This window comes from Lynx rufus, unplaced genomic scaffold (genome assembly GCF_022079265.1).
Source record: "Lynx rufus isolate CCGP_SWC_20201006 ecotype Redwood Valley unplaced genomic scaffold, mLynRuf1.p SCAF_16, whole genome shotgun sequence".
Classification (NCBI taxonomy): Eukaryota; Metazoa; Chordata; class Mammalia; order Carnivora; family Felidae; genus Lynx; species Lynx rufus.
This window is the reverse complement of record NW_025814830.1, coordinates 56,820,398-56,838,912: the sequence shown is the minus strand read 5'-3', so window position 1 is coordinate 56,838,912 and position 18,515 is coordinate 56,820,398. Positions and strand designations below refer to the sequence as shown.

Sequence of the window (18,515 nt, the reverse complement as noted above, 5' to 3'; positions counted from 1 at the left end):
GGACTCACCCCGCCCCCGCCCGGCAGGATCATGGGGCTCTACGTGTCCATCGTGCTGGTCATCGGCAAGTTCGTGCGTGGCTTCTTCAGCGAGATCTCCCACTCCATCATGTTTGAGGAGCTGCCCTGCGTGGACCGCATCCTCAAGCTCTGCCAGGACATCTTCCTGGTGCGGGAGACGCGCGAGCTGGAGCTGGAGGAGGAGCTCTACGCCAAGCTCATCTTCCTGTACCGCTCGCCCGAGACCATGATCAAGTGGACCCGCGAGAAGGAGTAGGAGCCGGGGCCCCGCACCCAGGCAGGAAGGAGCCGCCCAGCAGACCGCCGGGCCCCGATGCTGCTGCCGGCACGAAGGAAGGAAGGAAGGAAGGAAGGAAGCTGCGGCCCCTCCCCCGCCCGGCTCAGGGCACCTCCTCGTCCCCGAGGGCCCCACGCGGCCGGCACGCTGGGCTGGGGCTGGGGCGTCCAGCCTTCCCCTCCCCACGAGTACTGTAGGGTTTTCTAATTAAAAGTATTTTTATTTATGCGATCCGCGCCCCCGGCTCTTGGTGGCCCCAGGCTCAGCTCTCGGCGGTGTGCGTCTCCTCAGCGCCGTTCTCCACCAGATACTCCTGGATCTCCTGCGAGGTCCTGGGGGAAGCCACACGCTGGGAACCTGCCGCCAGGTGCAGAGGCCCAGAAGGACCCTCCCCGCCTCCCCCCCCAACACACACACACACAAAGGGGGCTCCCCCAGCTGTGTGGCTAGCCGGTACCTTTGGCTGCGGAGCTGGGCCTCGGCCAAGATGTAGGGTGGCAGGAGGTCCAAGGAGGGCTGCGACAAAGAGCACCGCCGTGGGTGAGGGGCCGTGAGGCACAGAGCCCCGGGGGTGGACCTCTCCTGTCACCACCCGTGGGCAGGAACCACTCACCACATCCTTCATGTTCGCACGGCAGCCATAGCACAGCTGCTCGATGACGCGGGCTCGGGAGTCCTCCCTGCGGGAACAGAGCTGTACGTGACCACCTAGCCTGGGCCCTGGAAGTGCCACCCCCCCCCCCCCCGCCCCGGACAGCTGCGTGGGGCCAGCCGTGGGGGCAGGACGGGGCAGGCCTTACCTCCCGCAGGGCCCAGCCCCCTGGCAGCGGTCCTGGGCGCCGCCCACCTCTGTGGGTGCTCCAGCCCCAGCCCGCGGGGTGGGGGGCTGCGTCTGGGAGAAACCGGAGGTCTGGGCCCCGAAAGCCGTGGCACTATCTGCAGGCAGAGAGAAGCTGAGGGTCCTCTGGGGACCGGACCCCGCCTCCCACTTGCCGGGGCCCCTCCCCCTCCACACAGACCAGCAGCGTCGACGTCCAGCGTGCACATGCAGAGCAGGCAGCGGGGGCCGGCGGCACAGCCGTCGCGGGGGGCCTTGACCAGCTTCTCACTCGTCCTGAGGGTGTGGCAGACAGGGCACGAGGCACCGTCAGGCTGGGGCTCCGCTCCCACAACCCGACCCCGGCACGGGTGTTCGTGCACACGCGCGCACACACACCTGTACACGGTGCTGACGGTAGACGGGAACTGGGCTTGCAGCCGGAGCAGGAAGCCCTCCATCAGGCGGTGGACGCTGGCCTTTTCGGGGGCCTAAGGGGAATCAGATGAGGGCCGCAGGAGTGGCGCCCCAGGCCGGGCCGAGGGGCCACAGCTTCACGCTGGCAGCCCCCACGAGCGCCACGTCAGGGCTGGAGTCGGCCGGAGCACCCGCTTCTGGAGCGTCCCGGTTGCTGAACGCAGTGGCTCTCACAGATCGTGCCGTCAGATTTCTCCAAGATCCGTCCTGCCCGTCCTACACCTGCGAGCCCTTCCCAGAGACGCAGGCACCTGGGGGCCAGCCACCCACCGCCCCCCGGCACACCCCCTCTTCCTGGAAGACAGCAGCCCACCTCTGCACTGCGGGGGGGTGCCCTGCGTCTGCTCCCAGAATGCCGGGCACGCCGCTGTTAACATTGAGGTCTGAGAGCCGGTGTGGACTCGGCTCAGGTCACCGAGGGGTGCCGGCGACCTCTGACCCCATGCCGAAGGGCGGGGGCCCGCCCAGGTCCCGCAGCTCACCTTGGTATCGATGGCGGGGGTGAAGACGGAAGGCACAGCAAACAGGCGGTTGTAGAAAGCGACCTCCTTCAGCGTGTGGTCGCGCATGGGCCGCACCACCACCACGTCACCGTGACGCTCATCTGAGAAGCCCTGCGGGGGGCGGGGGCACGTCCCTCACCACCCCCACCAGACGGGCTCGCAGTCCCTCCTTCCCTGCTCCGCGAGGGAGACCCCGGGGCTGACTCTCGACACTACTTCCAAGTGACAGGGGCCAACAGGGTCCCTGAAAGGCCTGCACCCGCGTACCGTGTCCCAGGCGAGAAAGGCCCCTCTGCCCAGCGCCAGGCTGGTCATGAGCTTGATAGCCAAGCGGGTACAGCTGTCTCCTGTCATCACCTTGGAGTAGCCATGGGTCCGGGCCACGTGCAGGATCAGGTGCGTCCTGGAGAGCACAGGGTCTCAGGGTCCAGGTGAAGCCAGGCCAAGACCCCGGGAGGGCGGGGGGCTTACCGCAGGGTGTGCAGAAACTCTTCTTTGGCCGTCAGCGTCTTCACGGAGCCGAACAGTCGGGACAGAGCCTCGGTCTGGGTGGCTGGCGGTGGCCCCGCCGGGTCGTGGGACTCCTGGGTGCCAGGCGGGCTCAGCCGCTCCTCTCCCTGGGTGGGGCTGGGGCTGCCCCCTGCCCTCTCGGTCCCTAGCGTGTGCTGCTGCTGGAGGAAACTATCCACAGCCACCTTGTAGGTCCCCACGGCCCCCACCGGCTCCTGGGCAGAGCAGCGCAGCACCGACGGCGACAGACCGAACACCTTCCGGGGCAGGGGGACAGCGTAAGGCCCAGCCCACCTCTGCGTGCCGCGACTCAACAGGCCCCTCGCGTACACCCCAGGAGCCCACCCTCCAGGGGCCTTTATCAGACACAGGCCCGCCCACCTCCTCCAAGGCGACAATGTGCCACGGGAAGCCGAGGGTCTGCAGGATCAGCTTCATTTCAGCCACAGTTTTTGCTCTGTCCTCCGGGCTCTGCCCACAAGCCGCTCCCTCTGAAAAACGGCAGGCGGGAAGGAGTCACGGCTACAGAAGAGCCGGAGACAGGACAGGGCCAATGCCGCGTGAGACATCCTACCCGGCTTTGCTGCAGGAACAACAGCTAACCTGTTCTCCTGGGGGAGCATTTTCAGAGTGGGCAGTGGGTTCACGGTCATGGCACAGGGAGGTGTGGGGAGGGGAGGCATGACTGACCACAGTACCAGAGATCCACCTGGGTGCCTATCTCAAGGGAGCAAGGCGGGGGGCAGGTTAGCGACTGGGCCCTGCGTCTGCTCCCAGAATGCCGGGCACACCGCTGTTAACACGGAGCTGGGCCCTGGGGAAGCGAACTCGCCCATCCCTCTCGGGGCCCCTCCGTCTCACTTGGGGCCCTTCCGGCCTGACTCTGATAAAGCTGATTGTGGTGGGACAACAACCGTGCCTTTCTTGCCGGACACGTGTGCTGTCTCCAAAAACTGCCCCCAGCAGGGCCTTGCTAAGGTCACGGCACCCGCTGTCTGAGTGGGGCTCATCCTGAGCAGCGGGGTAGGGGTGAGGGTGGCCACACGCACCATCCACGTAGATGACCCCCGGCACGAAACGCAGTCGTTTGGCAGAATCTCGACTCAGGCCCTGGAGAGAAAAGGGACAGGAGCTCAGCCCCCCAGTCAGAAAACACAGGGCAGTTTCCCGGCACAGACCATTCTCTACCTCGACTGAGGCCCCCTGGGAAGCGGTGCTGACCCCCACCTGGGGTGGACAGGCCATTCAGAGGAGGTGCTGTCAGGCCCCACAGGGAGGCCACGTGGGTCAAGGTGGCCTGCCTGCGTATCTCGCTGCCCCCGCACGACCTGCTCCTCACGAGTCAGTCCCTCCCTCCTGGCTACGTCCCGAGAAGTGGCCTACCCAAGCACCTCTGGCCACCGAGAGTGCGACGGAACAGCAGAAAATCCAGGCACTACCAGTCAGAGGGAAGGGGGCCACCAGGTGCCAGACAAAAGGCCAGGTTCAGTGGGCCGTGACGCGAGAGTGGAGCACCAACCAGACGCACCACACCGGGGGCCCCAGGACAGACCGCCCCCATGGCCGCAGCCCCTCTAATCTGCGCCTCTCGGGAACGCACAGGGTCTGTCTGTCCCAGCCCCGGGTCAAGACCCCCGAGGCGGCCAGCATTCTGCGCAGGCCGCCGACTGCCTGGAGCCCAGCTCTGCACCCAGAGCACCATCCTCACTCTGGCTCCCCGCCCGACTTAGCCGCCTGGGGGCCCCGCTGCTCACTCGGGTCTCTCCTTAAACTTCTCAAGGAGGCTGCCCATCCCCAGCCAGGCTGGACCCCTTTTGGGTTCCCCAAGGCACCTGCTCCTGTGTCACAGTCGCGTCCTCCACCCAGGACCGGGGGGAAGCCCATGACCTGACAACACCCCAAGCGATGCTCCACCGTGCCGCGACACCGTTCTTGTGATAATGACTCTACACGGTCAGCAAAGTACTAAACTGAGGCAGAGCTGGGTCACTCCAGACGCAGCCCCAGCACGTGCACCTCTTGTACACACATCGAGGAACCCTCCGGTTGTCCCGGCTGCTGGCGGGCTGCTCCCACAAGCTCCAGGCCAGAGCCCCTCAGGGCAGGGCCCCCGACCCTGGAGCTTAGCTGGGCAGCAGCAAGGCCCCTGGAAGATGCTGGAGGGATGTACCTCAAGGACCTGCCAGACCATGGAGCTGGATGAAGGCCCCCCAGACCATGCCAGGAGCACCTAAGGGAGAAGGAACGTCGCTGGAGGGCACCGCATCTCCAACAGGAGCGTGTCCACCGTCCCCCCCACCACCCGTGCACGACAGTGGGAAGGGACACGGGGATTGAGAGCCAGGGCCCGGGGGGGCTGGGCTTTCCAACTGGGGACCCCACAGAGGGGTCACCCCACACGCTACCTTCTCTCCTGGAAAGATGAGCCGATTCTTCCCCAGCACGGCTCTGAACTTGTGGACGTAAAACGCCCTGAAGCAGTCCCTGCAACACAAGCAAGCAGCAGCTGTGGTGGCGCTGCCCGGGCGGCCCACCTCCTCGCCCAGACGGGGAGGCGGCCCGAGACTCTGCCTGGCGTTCCCCTTCTTTTACCAACTTCCGGCTTTGACCGGAAGCATCTTGACCAAGGCTCTGCCCAGCAACTGCCAAGGGAAGCCAAGCTTACGGGGTTCTCGCCAGCTGGGTCTGCCCCGCGATCAGCCCCACACTGCAAGGGAGGCCTCCCTTGGTCCCCAGCAACCCCTACTCGTGTGAACTGATGCCTGAGAGGCTCGCAGCCTCGGTGCCACCCGCACCCCCAAACGCTCAGGAGGGCCCGGCTGGCAGAACAGATGGACACAGGAAAGTGCAGGGCAAGGCCAGCCCGACCCTCCCCTAAGCAGAGTTGAAGGTCCCTTCCGGGACCCCCATGGGGAGAAGTACTATCCCTCTGGGTGAAGGGGGAGCCCTGAACAGGCTGTGGGGTGGGGGCGTCCCAAAGCTCCACACTGGCCCAATGAGCTGATCCCATCTGGACCAAAAATGCCGGGAAGCTCGTGCCAAACGCACAGTCCTGGCTGCTTCTTCAAACCTACAGAATCAAAGCACTCAGAACCACAGGCCTTGGGAATCTGTGTTGATGATAAGCCTCCCAGCTGGTTCTCATGTTCACTAGGTCAGAAGCGCTCAGCCTTGGCCACAGGTTAGAATCACTCAGGCCAAATACAGCAGAATGTGCCAGAGTGAGGCCCAGGCACCTGCATTTGAAAGCTCCCTGGCAAGCCCAGCAGGGAGTCAGGGTCAAAGACAGCACCCTGAAAAGAGGGAGCAAGGTGGCTCCGTTAGAACTGCCCCACACCTGGGGCTGCACCCCTAAATCTACTTTCTTTTTCCCATTAAGACACACCAGTGTCTACAGCAATCCCCATCCCCCCCGCTGAACAGACACCACAAGGAGGGGTGACCCCGGGTCCTTTGTAACTCAACTCAGTGTTCAATAAAATGTTGGGACCCTAGGTGACCAGCCATGGGCAGTGACTCCCAAGAAAGTCAGGCGTGACAGACTCCTGAAACCAACAGATGCTTGACTCACTCCCCACTTCATGGGGCACAAAGAGAACCCTGTCGCTGCCCACAGGCAGGGGGAGCTCTCAGCCCAGAAGGAGCTGCTGTGGCCTCTTCTCTGTTTAGAACAATCATCACTTCTTAATATTTTTTCTCTTAAGAATTTATCTGAGGGGCGCCTGGGTGGCGCAGTCGGTTAAGCGTCCGACTTCAGCCAGGTCACGATCTCGCGGTCCGTGAGTTCAAGCCCCGCGTCGGGCTCTGGGCTGATGGCTCAGAGCCTGGAGCCTGTTTCCGATTCTGTGTCTCCCTCTCTCTCTGCCCCTCCCCCGTTCATGCTCTGTCTCTCTCTGTCCCAAAAATAAATAAACGTTGAAAAAAAAAATTAAAAAAAAAAAAAAAAAAAAAAAAAGAATTTATCTGAGAGAGAGGGACACAACAAGCAGGGGAGGGGCAGAGAGAGAGAGGGGGTAGGAGGATCTGAAACAGGCTCTGTGCTGACAGCACAGAGCCCGATGTGAGGCTCAAACTCACAAACCGTGAGATCATGACCTGAGCTGAAGTTGAATGCTTAACCGACAGCCACCCAGGTGCCCTGGAACAATCGTCACTTTTTGATGTTCTAAGTGATTAAAGCTTGCCTTCTTTGCTTAAAATGTATATTCTAGTGGCACACACCAAGTCCACTGGGTTCCCAAAAGATGGCTGGGGAGGAGAAAGTTTTAGGGAAAAAAAGAAACAAAGAGCTCAGTCCCATCAGTCTCCCTTTTGGAACATTCTGGAAAGTAGAGTCTCAGACTCTTGGAGACTAATTTTAAAAACATGAGCTGGTCACTCATTCAACAAAGGTTCGTCTCCCACCCAAAGCACGAAACGTCCGCAGCAATTAACACAGATAAACCAGGAGCCTGGTCCTGCCCTCATGGCGCTGTGAACCCAGGGGAAGCGAACAGGTGTTGGAGGAGCTCTGATTCACTGCCGACAAGTCAGGGGCCACAAGATGGCTTCAGAGAAAACAGAGCATGTTCATAACAAGGTCCTCTGGGAATCAGCCTCCTCTGCTCCCCTACAAAGTCCCACCCCCCCCCCACCTCAGAGCTTGGAGAAAGCTGCAAACCTCCCTCCATCCCACACAAGTAAAGTAAGTGTCCCTCAGAGCAGATGGCCAAGATCCCAGGATGCTCTAATCTGCCCCGAGATGCTCATCCTGCCTGTAACTCACCTCATCCTCACTGCCAACTGTCCCCTTAAGAGCCATCAGATACCTTCCTGCCACTGAATCCAGAGCTGGATAATGGGAGAATTATGGGGTGTCCATGCAGCAAACCAATACCCCCACCCCCAGTCACCAGAGTCACCGGGAGCGACGTGAGAAGTACAAGTGATTACATGCTCTTTAAAGCAAGAGGTCAAGACACAGAGATGGGGGCAATCCTGGCTGCCGAGTCACCCCGTGTCTGCCTCCCACCCACCTCCACGCCTCACCTGCAGAAGGCGTCTCCGGCTCGGATCACCACAACGGGTACGCCTTCCTTGCACTTCACACACTTCAGCTCACGGCTTCGGAGGCTTGGGGGAAGAAGGAGGCAAGAACACAGGTTGCAGACCTCCCTCCGGGCAGACTCTGAGGAGGCGGCGGCCCGTTTCTCACCCCAACCTGGCGTATGAGGAGTTGTTGAGGGCAGCTGTACACACACCAGCCAAGGCTTGTGCCTTACCCTAACTACCAGTATGAAAAAAGACGACGGCCGTGGGGGGTATCTTAGTCTGCTAAAGCCAGCTCAGGAAAGCACATAAAGGCCACCTGTCAATCTCGCCAAGGCAGGCATGACACACCACCACTTGCCCCGTGTGGATCTGGAGGGGAGAAGTGGAACCAGTGCGTGGAAGCGACAGGGAGGCCGTCTTCCTCTTCGACTACGGAAAGTTCGGTCAGCGCTGGAGCCGTCCGCACTGGCGGCCAGAATTACAAGTGCCAGCGGGCAGAGGGAGCCCCCTCCTGGGGTGTTCACCGCCGGCTACGCGGGCACTCCCCGGGTGCCGCGGAACGAGGTGCAGCCCCCGCTTGGGACGCCAGAGCTTCCGGGCCCCCGGCCGTCTCCTGGCTTCCCGGAGCGCAGCTCCCCGGGCAGACGGCGCCGGGAAGGAGAGGGGCCGGTGCGGACGCCCGGCTCTCACCCAGGCCGCGGCGGCGGCGGTCCCTCGGGCGCCGGATCCCCGTAGTCCTCGCCAACCTGGCACATGGCGGCGCTGGGTCCCACCGTAGTAAGCGGCGGCGACGAGGAGACGCGTCCTGATGACGTCACCGGGACGCCGTCCGGACTGCGCTCGGCCGGCTGGGGGCGGAGCGCGCGCTGACGGCGCCAGCACCGCGACGCCGCGGTCTTGACGAGCGGGCCCGGGGCGGGGCGCTGCCCTGATGACGTCAGCGCGGCGCCGTCGCGGCCGTGACGCTCCGAGCTGGCCGGGCCGGGCCGGAACAGGGGCAGCGGCGGCGGCAGGCCTGGCCCCGGGATGGCGATGTTCCGCAGCTTGGTGGCTTCGGCTCAGCAGCGGCAGCCGCCGGGCGGGCCGGCGGGCGGTGACAGCGGCCTGGAGGCGCAGTACAGCTGCCCGATCTGCCTGGAGGTGTACCACCGGCCTGTGGCCATCGGCAGCTGCGGCCACACGTGAGTGCGCCGGCCTCCGGGAGGCCGCGGGGCCGGGACGCCGCTGCGGGGAGGGGATCCGCGCCCGCCCCGGAAGGGGCCCGAGGCCCGCGGCCGCCGGGCGCAGCCCGGGAGCCAGGCGCGCGGAGGGCTCGGGCGGGGGCGCGGGGCTCCCTGCGCAGCGCCGTCCGGGTTCGCCCCGGCCCAGCCTCCTGCTCGCCAGTCCCGGGCGACCCGACCACCCGGTCGGCGCACTGGGCGACCTGCAGCCCTGCCCGGTCCCGGGGCCCCTGGGGTCTGCTGACGGCTCGCGCGGACCTATCTGGGTCCTCGGAGGACGGAGGGCGACCTCTGCGCCAGTCGCCTTCGATCCGGTCCACCGGAGACCGGGGTTGGCATTTGTAAATAAATGTCTTGTGGTTTCTGTTACCAACTCCTTTTCGGACCCGCTGTCTGCTTGTCTTGACTGCAGAGGACAGGACTCCCCTAAAGTTAGGAGAGGGGCTTGTTTGGACTCCTGCGATGTTTTCTTTTGTTTTGATGGATAACTTGAGTCTTAACCGTCATTGAGCAGCCAGGCCGTCCTGGGCGACCAGGGTTTCCGACTGCACCAGGGCCTACAGTGGGCTCCTGCAGGGTGTTTCAGCAACAGAAACCTGAGGATGTGGCTCTCCTCCCAGCTGAGAGCTGCGCTCAAGTCTTCTCGGAGCTGCCAGCCTTGTTGGAAGGGAGCCGAGATCAGGGTCTACTCTGCGACTCTCTCCTGGCTGAATAGAACAGCTCTTGAGTGAAATCAGCAGGGCGGGGAGCGGGTCGGGAGGGCTTGGTTGGCAGCACTCGGGGCTACGGAGGAGGCGGGGCTTTCACCCCGGGGGGCTGGGCGGAGGTGCACTGGGCTCATAGGTTCCCCTGGAGCATTTTGTAACCAACGGTAGCCAACTTGGGAGGCTGCTGACACGAAGATGGAGCTGGAACTGCGGGGCACGTGTGTGCCTGCTCATCACCCGGGGACAGTGTCAGGATCCAGAAAGCCTTCACGATCCCCCCCTCCCACCCCCCTCAGGCAGCATGGGCACCTGCCCGCATCAGGAGAGCACGGCCAACTTGGGGAGAAGGGCACCGGGCCTCACTTTCTCATGCCACTTGTGACATTTTTGTCGGAGGCAGCCTCTGGACAGGACTCCTTTCTTGTAAGCACTGGTGGGTGTTTTAAGATGTGTTCTCCATTTTTTTAGTCCATGATTGAGAGAACGGTAAGGCTTCTCCTGGGACCAGCTTTAGAAAGCCTCTCCTGGTCTTTGGATTTCATCCGCCTGGCACCAGCACTTACCCAGCCCTGGGCCACAGCATTCCAGTCTCCTGGCGGGCACAAATCTGTGTTCTCTCTCTTTCTGTCTAAGTAAGTCTTTTCTTAAAATGTGGTCTTTAGAATTCAGCCCTATACAGGATTGCTGTGGAAGCATCATCTCCTATAACCCCCTCCCCGACCCACGTTCTTCTTGGCAGAATCTGAGCTCTCTCTCCTATGTCTAAGGTGGTCCCGCCAGAGCCTCCTCTTCTACAGTTTCTTCGTAAAAGACTTCCTCCCTAGCTCTCCCTGCTGGCTTGTTTTCTTGGCTGTTCTGTCTCTGACTTTTCTTCAGCTGCTTCTCTGGTGTTGTGGAGGCACATGTGAAAATAAACCCAGGTTCAAAGGCTCACGCTTCACCTTAAAAAAGATCTGCTGGTCTGGTTATCTCTTCCGCACAGCTACCTAACTGTAAACAGTCTGCCTCCGCAAAACAGGTTCTGATGGTGAGAGCGGCCGTGTGTGGGCAGCACCGGACAGAAGAGGAGAGGGCACGGTGGGGGGCTCTCGGTCATGAGGCCCTCAGGGAGGCCTGTGGCAGAGCTCCCAAGAACTCCCCAGGAGCCCCAGAGGGAGCTGGTTATTTCTCAGGCCCCGGGGACATCCTGGGCAGTAAGTCACATCTGGAACCAGAAGCCTCGTGGCTGTTTATTACCCTCTGATGCCGTCCCCTGACAGCCTGTATCTGTTTGGGTAGCTCAGCCCCGGGCTCCCTCTGGCCTCTGGCCGCCTTTCATTCTCTTACCAGCGCTGTCCGCCGGTCCTTCCACCTCAGTGTCCTCACCAGCAGCCCATGCGCACAGGTCTTAGAAAAAGCAGAACGCTGACTCTTAAGGGTGGACACAGGGAATGATAGACTTGAGTACTCTGTGTGCCATGGCCTCTTGGGGTAGGTGCTGTCATTCTTTCTTTGGTACAAGAGATCGCGTTCCCAAGTGTCACGGCAAAGCCAGAGTTTGTGCCCAGGCGGTCAGGCCCGGGCTGGCCTCTCAGCCACGCCCCCTCCCCCAACCAGTGCTCTTACAGCAGTGACCTTAGAGACCCTGGGGACTGCTGAGCCTTACAGCCCCCTGCTCATCGGCACCCAGACCAGCGAGCAGGCTTCTCTGGGCAGAGTCCCGGAGTCCCTGCCTGGCTGTCAGCGAGCCCGTGCTTACCTGGGTCTGCACGTGGGGACCACGACGTGAGCCATCGACACCATCCGAAAAGGCTGTGGAAGCTGGGCTCTGCCACTCAGGACAGCTCCGGGTGCCTGAGGGCCCGGCCTGCTTGCCTTCTTGGGCCCCTGAGACACTGGCCTGTCCTGGCACACCAGCGCGTGCGGGAGGCTGGGGCGGGAGTGACGCATCGCAGGTGCCGCTGGAGTCCATGTGCCGGCCGTGTGGCTTCTCCAGTTGGGCCCGCGGGTCTGGTGTGGGAGAACAGACCCCTCGGCTGGCTCTGTCCGCGGACAAGCCCTTTGGCACCGGCCCCTTGGGCACGTGCGGGCAGAACCTCCTTGGAAGAGGCGGGCACTGCCTGTCGCCGCTCAGCACACCACAGTCCGTGTGGACACCCGGCCGCGGGCTGATCACAGAGAAGCCGCCGGGTTCAGGCGGGGTCCACGTGCCTTCTCAAGACACCCGAGCCTCCCCGCCTCCTCCCGCTGGCAGAGGTGCCCTTCACACAGCCTGTGCGTCTCTGGTCGGAGTCGTGGCCCTCAGGCCTGCCCTGGACCCTGCCTTCCGCCGACGACGTGGTCATGGCTCGTCCCGAGTGCTCCCGTGGCCTTGCCTTCTACGCGTGTTTTCACAGCTTTGTTGACATTCGGTCTCATGTGCACAGTTCAGGGCTGCCTGGAGTGTGCGGTGTTGAGCAGTCCTCCCCCGTCAGCCCTCGATCCCTGCCGTCTCCCCAGGAAGAAGCCTCACCCCTGTTAGCACCCAGACCCTGGCGCCCCCGCCCCAGAAACCACCAGTCTACATTCTGCCTACGGGTGACGGGTGGGTCTGTTCTGGACTTTTCACGCAAACGGAATCATACACCACACGTCCCGAGCGTGGTGATTCCGAGGCTGACCCCGGGGCGGCGTCCTCCAGTCCTTCACTCGTCCTGGGTTCCTTCACCTTCACACGTCTGTGGTCTGTGTGTCCATCACCCACGGACAACATGGCTTGTTTCCACCTCGTGGCTCTCGTGGCGATGCTGCCGTGGCCCCCACTGGGATGGGAGCTGGGCTCTCCCCCAGTGACTGGGTGGAGAGGGCGGCCTCCCTCGGCCATTAGGCTGAGCAGACCCTTGAGGCGGTGAGAGCGCCAGCTCTGGGCGGGTGGGCGCCTCGTTACACGCCTACCAGGGGTGCCTGGGGAGCGCGCACCGGGTGAGGTAAGGGTCGGGCGGGTGCTGTGGGGAAAAGGCTGCTGGGAATTTTCTTGGCCTCAGGCCGAGCCGGGCCTTCTCACGTACAGTGTGAGTGCAGATACTGATGAGCTGGGGTGGGGGGTGGGGGGCGCCCCAGATGCCAGCGTGTGGGAGGACGGCCCAGCCCTGGGCAGCGGGAGTCCTCAGCTGCCTTTTCCTGGGAAGGAGGTGGGAGAAGGCCGACCGCTTAGCTCGGCGGAGTGGTCTATACCCGGGGAGCCCTCTCCTCCCGTGTCCCTCCCACCCCACCTGCAGGGTGCACACAGGTGAGAGGACAGCTGGCCTCACCCTGATGCCCTGCGGTGTTTCTCGTGGGTGTGGGCCTGGCCCCGTCTCGGGGCTGAGCGCTCACTCCCCTGGGGCCGTGGCGGCTCTGTGTCAGCATCTGCACATTCTAGGTCGGCATCACGGCTAAGCGGTCCCCACGGCGCTCCCTAAGAAGCTGGACCGACGTGGTCCTGCGATCGAGTTCCTTCTTGCTGCCCCCCCGGCTGTCTTCCAGCCCGGCGTCCCCACTGCCTGGCTTTCCTCCCGCCTGAGTGACAGGCAGCACTGAGGGGGTGGTGGGGGGCGCGAGGGCTTGCTGCCGTGGCCCAAGCACATCTGTGTCCCCTGGCTGTCCTCGTGACGTGGCATCTCCAGGACAGTGCCAGGAGCTCAGGGCTGCAAAGAGCCTCGGGTGCCTGAGTGCGTGCCCAGGGCCGTGAGGATCCCTGCTCAGCAGTCAAGAGCCTAAGCAAGGCCCCTGTGTCGCCACGCTCAGGCACCGTCCCACGGCTGGTGACACTCAACCTGGACAGCTTTGGCCCTGCCTCGTCCAATGAGTCTTGGCCCTTGGAGCCCTGCGGTTTCCTCTCCCAGAACTTTTCATGATCTCACTCTTGAGAATTTTGTGGGTGGAGTGTCTCCAGGGCCCTCTGCGCTGCCCCCGCGTCCCCAGAGCAGCTGAGGCGCTGTCACCACATGGCCGTGAGATGGGCAGGCTGAGCTCTCCCACCGCGGCTGGGGCTTTTGCTGGGCGCGGTGCCGCGGGGCCAGCACGGGTCCTGGGGAGCCACGGCCACTGCTGCACCGGCATCCTGGGTTTGGCGGCGGGCCCCAGAAGCCCACAGCTGGGAGGGGACCTGGGCTCATTTTTTAGCCAGAGGGCAGCCGTCGGGTCAGTAGGATTTAGGAACAGAAGTGACCGTCGCCAGAAACGCGCCGCTGACGGCAGACGGGAGCTGCCCTGCGCGCTCAGGCCGGTGTCCCCTGCCGCTGCAGGTTCTGCGGGGAGTGCCTCCAGCCGTGCCTGCAGGTCCCGTCCCCACTGTGCCCGCTGTGCCGCCTGCCGTTCGACCCCAAGAAGGTGGACAAGGCCGCCCACGTGGAGAAGCAGCTCTCATCCTACAAGGCGCCCTGCAGGGGCTGCAACAAGAAGGTACCCCCCTCCCAACCCCCCAGGGCCTTCCCGGGCGATTGCGGGCTCTGGTCCCACCCTCCCACAGAGAGGAACTGGACTGGACTGCTCCGCCCCTCCCCCACAGCACCACTCACTTCCGGCGGCCTGGCCACATCCCCCCACCTCTCTCCCCGCCCCCTGCCGCCTGGCCCCGGTCTTCCGTGGCCGTGTGGCTGATCTGGGGAAGTGCAGGCGGGGGGGCGGGGCCCCAGGCCCAATGGAAGGGAGCATCTCTAGTACTGAACGCCCCAGCCCTGGGGGGCACTCGGCGGCCTTTGTCACCCACCCTGGCCTGCCTCTCCAGCGGCCCGACCCCAGGAACGGATTTTGACTTTAATCTCTCAGCTCGGCAGGTTGTACCAACTTACCACAACAAAAAGCAGCCCCTGGTTGCTTTGTTCTAAAGGTCAGGGTCTGGGCGCGCAGGGGCCACCCTGGGTTCTGCAGTGAGGCTCCTTGGCCTCTTCCCTGGCCGGTAGGCCTTCTCCCCCCCTCCGAGAGAGAGCAGGCAGGGCCCTCCCATCGTTTCCAGTGTGCAGTGGCCCTGCCCTTCGCCCCCGTGTTCTCAAATGTGTCCACGCACGCAGGCCACGGTGGCGGCCCGAGCAGAGCTGGGAGCCAGGCTGCCATTGGAGGCCCTTCTGTTACCCTGGACAGCTGGGTGGGATGCTGGCCCGGGGTGGGTGCTCACACCCTCCTCGCTGCTCCCTCGGTCCTGTGAGCGAGCTTTCCATTTGTGAAACCTTTCCTCCCGGCCTTTGGGCATTGACGACGGGTCACGATTGGCGGCTTTTACCGGTGCCGTGCTTATTCCTTTTCTGCGGTCATTCGCTCGATCCACACCGAGGCCCCTTTTCCCTGCCCTGAGCCGGGTGTCCCCCATTGGCCAGAGTGTGTGACCTGGGCCTGGCTGAGGAGATTGTGCTGTGGCTGGGTTCGGTGCAGTCTGGTAAGGAGTTCTATCACATTTGTCTATGAGAGAACGCCGTTCATCAGTTTCCGTTATGAGGGCTGTTTTCCCCAAATAAATGCTCTTCCGGTTTCCTCAAGGACTGCCCCTGCCCCTCTGCAGCCCCCAAGGGATCCCAGCTGAGGTGTGTTCCTGACTGGTGGCTGGTGGCCTGCTGGGGGGGGGGGTGTCCTGACTCTGTGTCTCTTCTCCAGCAGAGACACCAGGCCCCTAAATGAAGCCTCTCGCTGCTTACACAGCACTGCTGGGCCACGAGCATCGGGGGCAGGGACTGGCCTGCTTGCTCACTGTCCTCCCAGCCTCTGGAGCCTGACCCCGACCCTCTTCTCTGCCTCCCTCTTCCTAGGTGACGCTGGCCAAGATGAGGGTGCACGTTTCCTCCTGCATGAAGGTCCAGGAGCAAATGGCCAACTGCCCCAAATTCGTCCCCGTGGTGCCCACATCCCAGCCCATCCCCAGGTAAGCACCCTGCTCCAAGTGCTCAGAGCCCCTGTCCCTTGTGGGGGCAGCTCCCTCCCGGCCCATGTTGCTGTCCCTTGAGGAGGTAGAAGAGGCTGTTGTGTCCCCTCTGTGGAGGGGCCACGCAGGCTCACAAATCACCTCCCAGCAGGGGAATGCCGTCCCCAGAAAGGCCAGGGTTGGACAGATGCCCTCCCAGGGGCATAGCCACGTTGAGTGAAGGGAGGGGACCCAGAGTCTGGGAAGGGGGGTGCCGGGTGAGGTGCCCAGGGGTGGGCAGGGCCCAGGAGGGCAGTGGGAGTGGCCCCCACTCACCTCCCCCCACCGCCCCAGCGCCGTCCCCAACAGGTCCACCTTCACTTGCCCCTACTGTGGCGCCCGAAACCTCGACCAGCAGGAGCTGCTGAAGCACTGTGTGGACAACCATCGCAGCGACCCCAACCGCGTGGTGGGTGGCACCCCGCGCCCGCCCGGACCCAGGGAGGGGGCTGCTCCCGCCCGAGCGCTGCCTCAGTAGGGCCCTCTGTTCCAGGTGTGCCCCATCTGCTCGGCCATGCCCTGGGGGGACCCCAGCTACAAGAGCGCCAACTTCCTGCAGCACCTGCTACACCGGCACAAGTTCTCCTACGACACCTTTGTGGTAGGTGCCCAGCCCAGCTCTTGGCCCCTGCCCGCGGCCCCGCCCCATTCCAACCCAGCCCCGCCCCTGGCCCCTGCCCGCAGGCCCCCCCAATTCTCACCCAGCTCCGCCCCTAGCCCGCGACCCCGCCCCATCCTCACCCAGCCTCGCCCTGGCCCCTGCCCGCGGCCCCGCCCCATTCTCGCCCTGCCCCGCCCCTGGCCCCCTGCCTGCATTCTTACCCAGTTCGCCGTGCCCCTGCCTGAGGCGGCAGCTTGGAGGAAGCTGGGCGCGACTTCTGGGGGCGGGGGCCGCCTATGGCGGTGTGACCCCTGGAGGGCCTGGGGGCTCGAGCTGCACTGAGCAGTCCCACCAGGGCCTCCTTTTGTTCTGCTTGGTCACCCCGCCCCCCACTGGGCCCATCAGCCCTCTTCTCAGGCTTTGCATGGTGGTGGCCTGGGGACCAAGAGTGCCTGTGGGAGGGGACAGGCTTCCCTCCTGGTGCCTGGAGAAGAGCTGCCCGGGGGGCCTTGTCCCTCCCTCTCCCACCTGTGGCATTTCAGAAACCTTGTCCCATTCCCCCCCCCCCCCAGCCATGCGGCCTGCAGACCCTCCAGCACCCCAGCCGTTGGGGCTACTTGCTCTCAGCCCTGTCGCGCCGTCCTAATTGCCAGGGGCCCCAGACATGCCCTGCCCCTCTGCTCAGTTCAGAACCCTGGTACCTGTGTCTGAGGAGGAGGAGCTCACACCTCCCACAGACCCGCCTGCGCCCAGCGTCCCAGCCAGGTGTCCGAGTCAGGTGTCCCTGTAAAGAACGTTGGGAAGCCAGATGTGGGTCCCATGCTGGGCAATACTTTGACATCCCTCGGGGCTGTCAGTAGAGTGACTCCGCGACTCTGGATGCGGCTGTCCCGTCTGGGGCCCCGAGAGGCCACTGGTGCACCCCCGTCTTCACTTCCTGTCTTGCAGGACTACAGCATCGATGAGGAAGCGGCCTTCCAGGCGGCCCTGGCCCTGTCTCTCTCCGAGAACTGAAGGCACAGCCCAGCCCCGGGACCCGAGCCCTCCCGCCTCGGGGGACGGGGCGTGCGGTCTCCCTGAGGCCCAGCGCCTGCCTGGGAGTGGGAGTGCGCCTCGGGGACCAGGCGGGGCCTCCGTTGTCGCAGGAGGGGCGGCCCCCCGAGCCCGCCGGGCCGCGTCCTCACGGGGCGGCCACCAGTGCTCCTGGCCGGGCATTGCTGGTTTCTTCGGTGCTTCGCGCTGAGCAGGTGGCCCTGGTAGGGCCGGCTCGTTGGGCCTGGGAGCAGTCGACTGTCTGTCTGTCTGTCTCAAAGCCATGACGTCCTCCCCGTACGCACGGAGACCCGTCCTGCCCACGCTGCGTCCCGCAGGCCTGGCCGCTGCACGGGAGGCGCGGGAGGGGAGCCCTGGCCGGCATCTGGCAGCACTTTCCCTTTGCGCGCACGGTACTGGCTTTTGTGATACCTGGAGATTCTGGCCTTTTTCTACGTCACCCAGTGTGAGAACCTTTTCACATTTTATAGAACAGCTACTCTACAAACCGCAATCCCGCGTTTGACCAGGGGCAATAGTATTTTTATGGAACATTTACAGAATTATATTTTTTAAAAAAAAGCAATCAAAAATAAACAGGGGTGGGGTCAGTGCAGGGGAGGGAAAGAGGCGGGCAGACCTCGGAGCCCCAGCGCGGCCGCGGGGCTTTGCTGGGGTGCGCGCAGGACCGCGGTGGCCAGGGTCCCTTTCACAGTCGCCAGGAAGAAGCCCCCAGTGCCCCCCTGGCTGCTCACAGTGCAGGCCTCCTCCTGCCAGGGTCCTGGCCTCGGCCCCGCTGTCACCTTCCCAAGCGGACCACGGACCGTGTAGGCCACCCCGGGGGACGACAGGCGGGGCTGGAAGACGCCATCTCACTCTTTTCGGTTCACGGCATAAATTATTGCTCTTTTAAAAAAAAACGTAAATAAAACGTTTCAAAGCATCTATAGCAACCTCGATCTGTGGGTTCATCTGGGAGCATTAACGGTGGGGTGGGGGCTGGTGTGCACCCTTGTCTAAGGTCTGCAGGGGTGTGTGTGTCCCCACACAGCTCCGCTCAGGGCACCTGCTCCAGGCCCCTCCCCAGGCTTCCCTCACCCCGAGGCGCTCGCTCACCAGCCTGTTTCGGCCTGTCCCAGGCACACGCTTGTTCTTGAACCACGTCTGGTCCCCCGTGACAAACGGAGGCAACCCTAGGCGCGGGTGGCTCTCACCTCCTTCCTTGTTGTGAGATGCAGTCCCCTGAGGCCGGCAGGCTGGTCTCACTGGGGCTAGCTCTGAGGCCCGGACGTGGCCACAGCGGCCGGCACGGGGTCTCTGGGAGGCCCTTGATCAGCAGCCACCGTCCCCACGGCTGGCTCCTGCCACTCGGTGGCTTCCCTGGTCTTGCCTGGTGCTCTCGGCCCCAGAGCCTCATTCGGTGACTAGAG

General features: G+C 63.7%; 3 protein-coding genes across 8 annotated transcripts in view; 2 read left to right on the top strand and 1 right to left on the bottom strand.

Annotated features, from left to right (window-relative positions):
- Positions 1-528, top strand: part of PIEZO1 (piezo type mechanosensitive ion channel component 1) — a 54,595-nt gene extending 54,067 nt beyond the window's left edge. For both annotated transcript variants that reach the window (XM_047078916.1, XM_047078915.1), the window contains one exon: positions 27-528. In XM_047078916.1, coding sequence (XP_046934872.1) covers positions 27-276 — 250 coding nt within the window. In that variant the 3' untranslated portion in view covers positions 277-528. The remainder of the gene's footprint in view (positions 1-26) is intronic.
- On the bottom strand, positions 497-16,992 carry CTU2 (cytosolic thiouridylase subunit 2). 5 transcript variants are annotated; one of them, XR_006961933.1, is made up of 15 exons: positions 16,755-16,992; positions 7,633-7,716; positions 5,010-5,088; positions 4,775-4,834; positions 3,654-3,714; positions 2,986-3,095; positions 2,566-2,861; positions 2,362-2,497; positions 2,074-2,205; positions 1,514-1,605; positions 1,317-1,411; positions 1,098-1,233; positions 911-991; positions 755-813; positions 497-629 (listed from the first exon to the last, which is right to left on the bottom strand). XR_006961933.1 is itself a non-coding variant. In XM_047078917.1 (15 exons), exons 1-15 carry the CDS (start codon positions 16,892-16,894, stop codon positions 560-562), a joined length of 1,617 nt encoding a protein of 538 aa, XP_046934873.1. In that variant the 5' UTR covers positions 16,895-16,992; the 3' UTR covers positions 497-559. The 5 variants fall into 5 exon arrangements, 4 of the variants coding, with proteins under 4 accessions (XP_046934873.1, XP_046934874.1, XP_046934876.1 ...); XM_047078917.1 differs by having other exon boundaries at positions 911-977; XM_047078918.1 differs by lacking the exon at positions 16,755-16,992 and adding an exon at positions 8,326-8,424 and having other exon boundaries at positions 911-977.
- On the top strand, positions 8,608-18,032 carry RNF166 (ring finger protein 166). Its single transcript, XM_047078922.1, has 6 exons — positions 8,608-8,816; positions 13,807-13,963; positions 15,301-15,413; positions 15,747-15,861; positions 15,946-16,053; positions 17,002-18,032. The coding sequence occupies exons 1-6, from the start codon at positions 8,662-8,664 to the stop codon at positions 17,065-17,067; spliced, it is 714 nt and encodes a 237-aa protein (XP_046934878.1). The 5' UTR covers positions 8,608-8,661; the 3' UTR covers positions 17,068-18,032.
- The last annotated feature ends 483 nt before the right edge of the window (positions 18,033-18,515 follow it).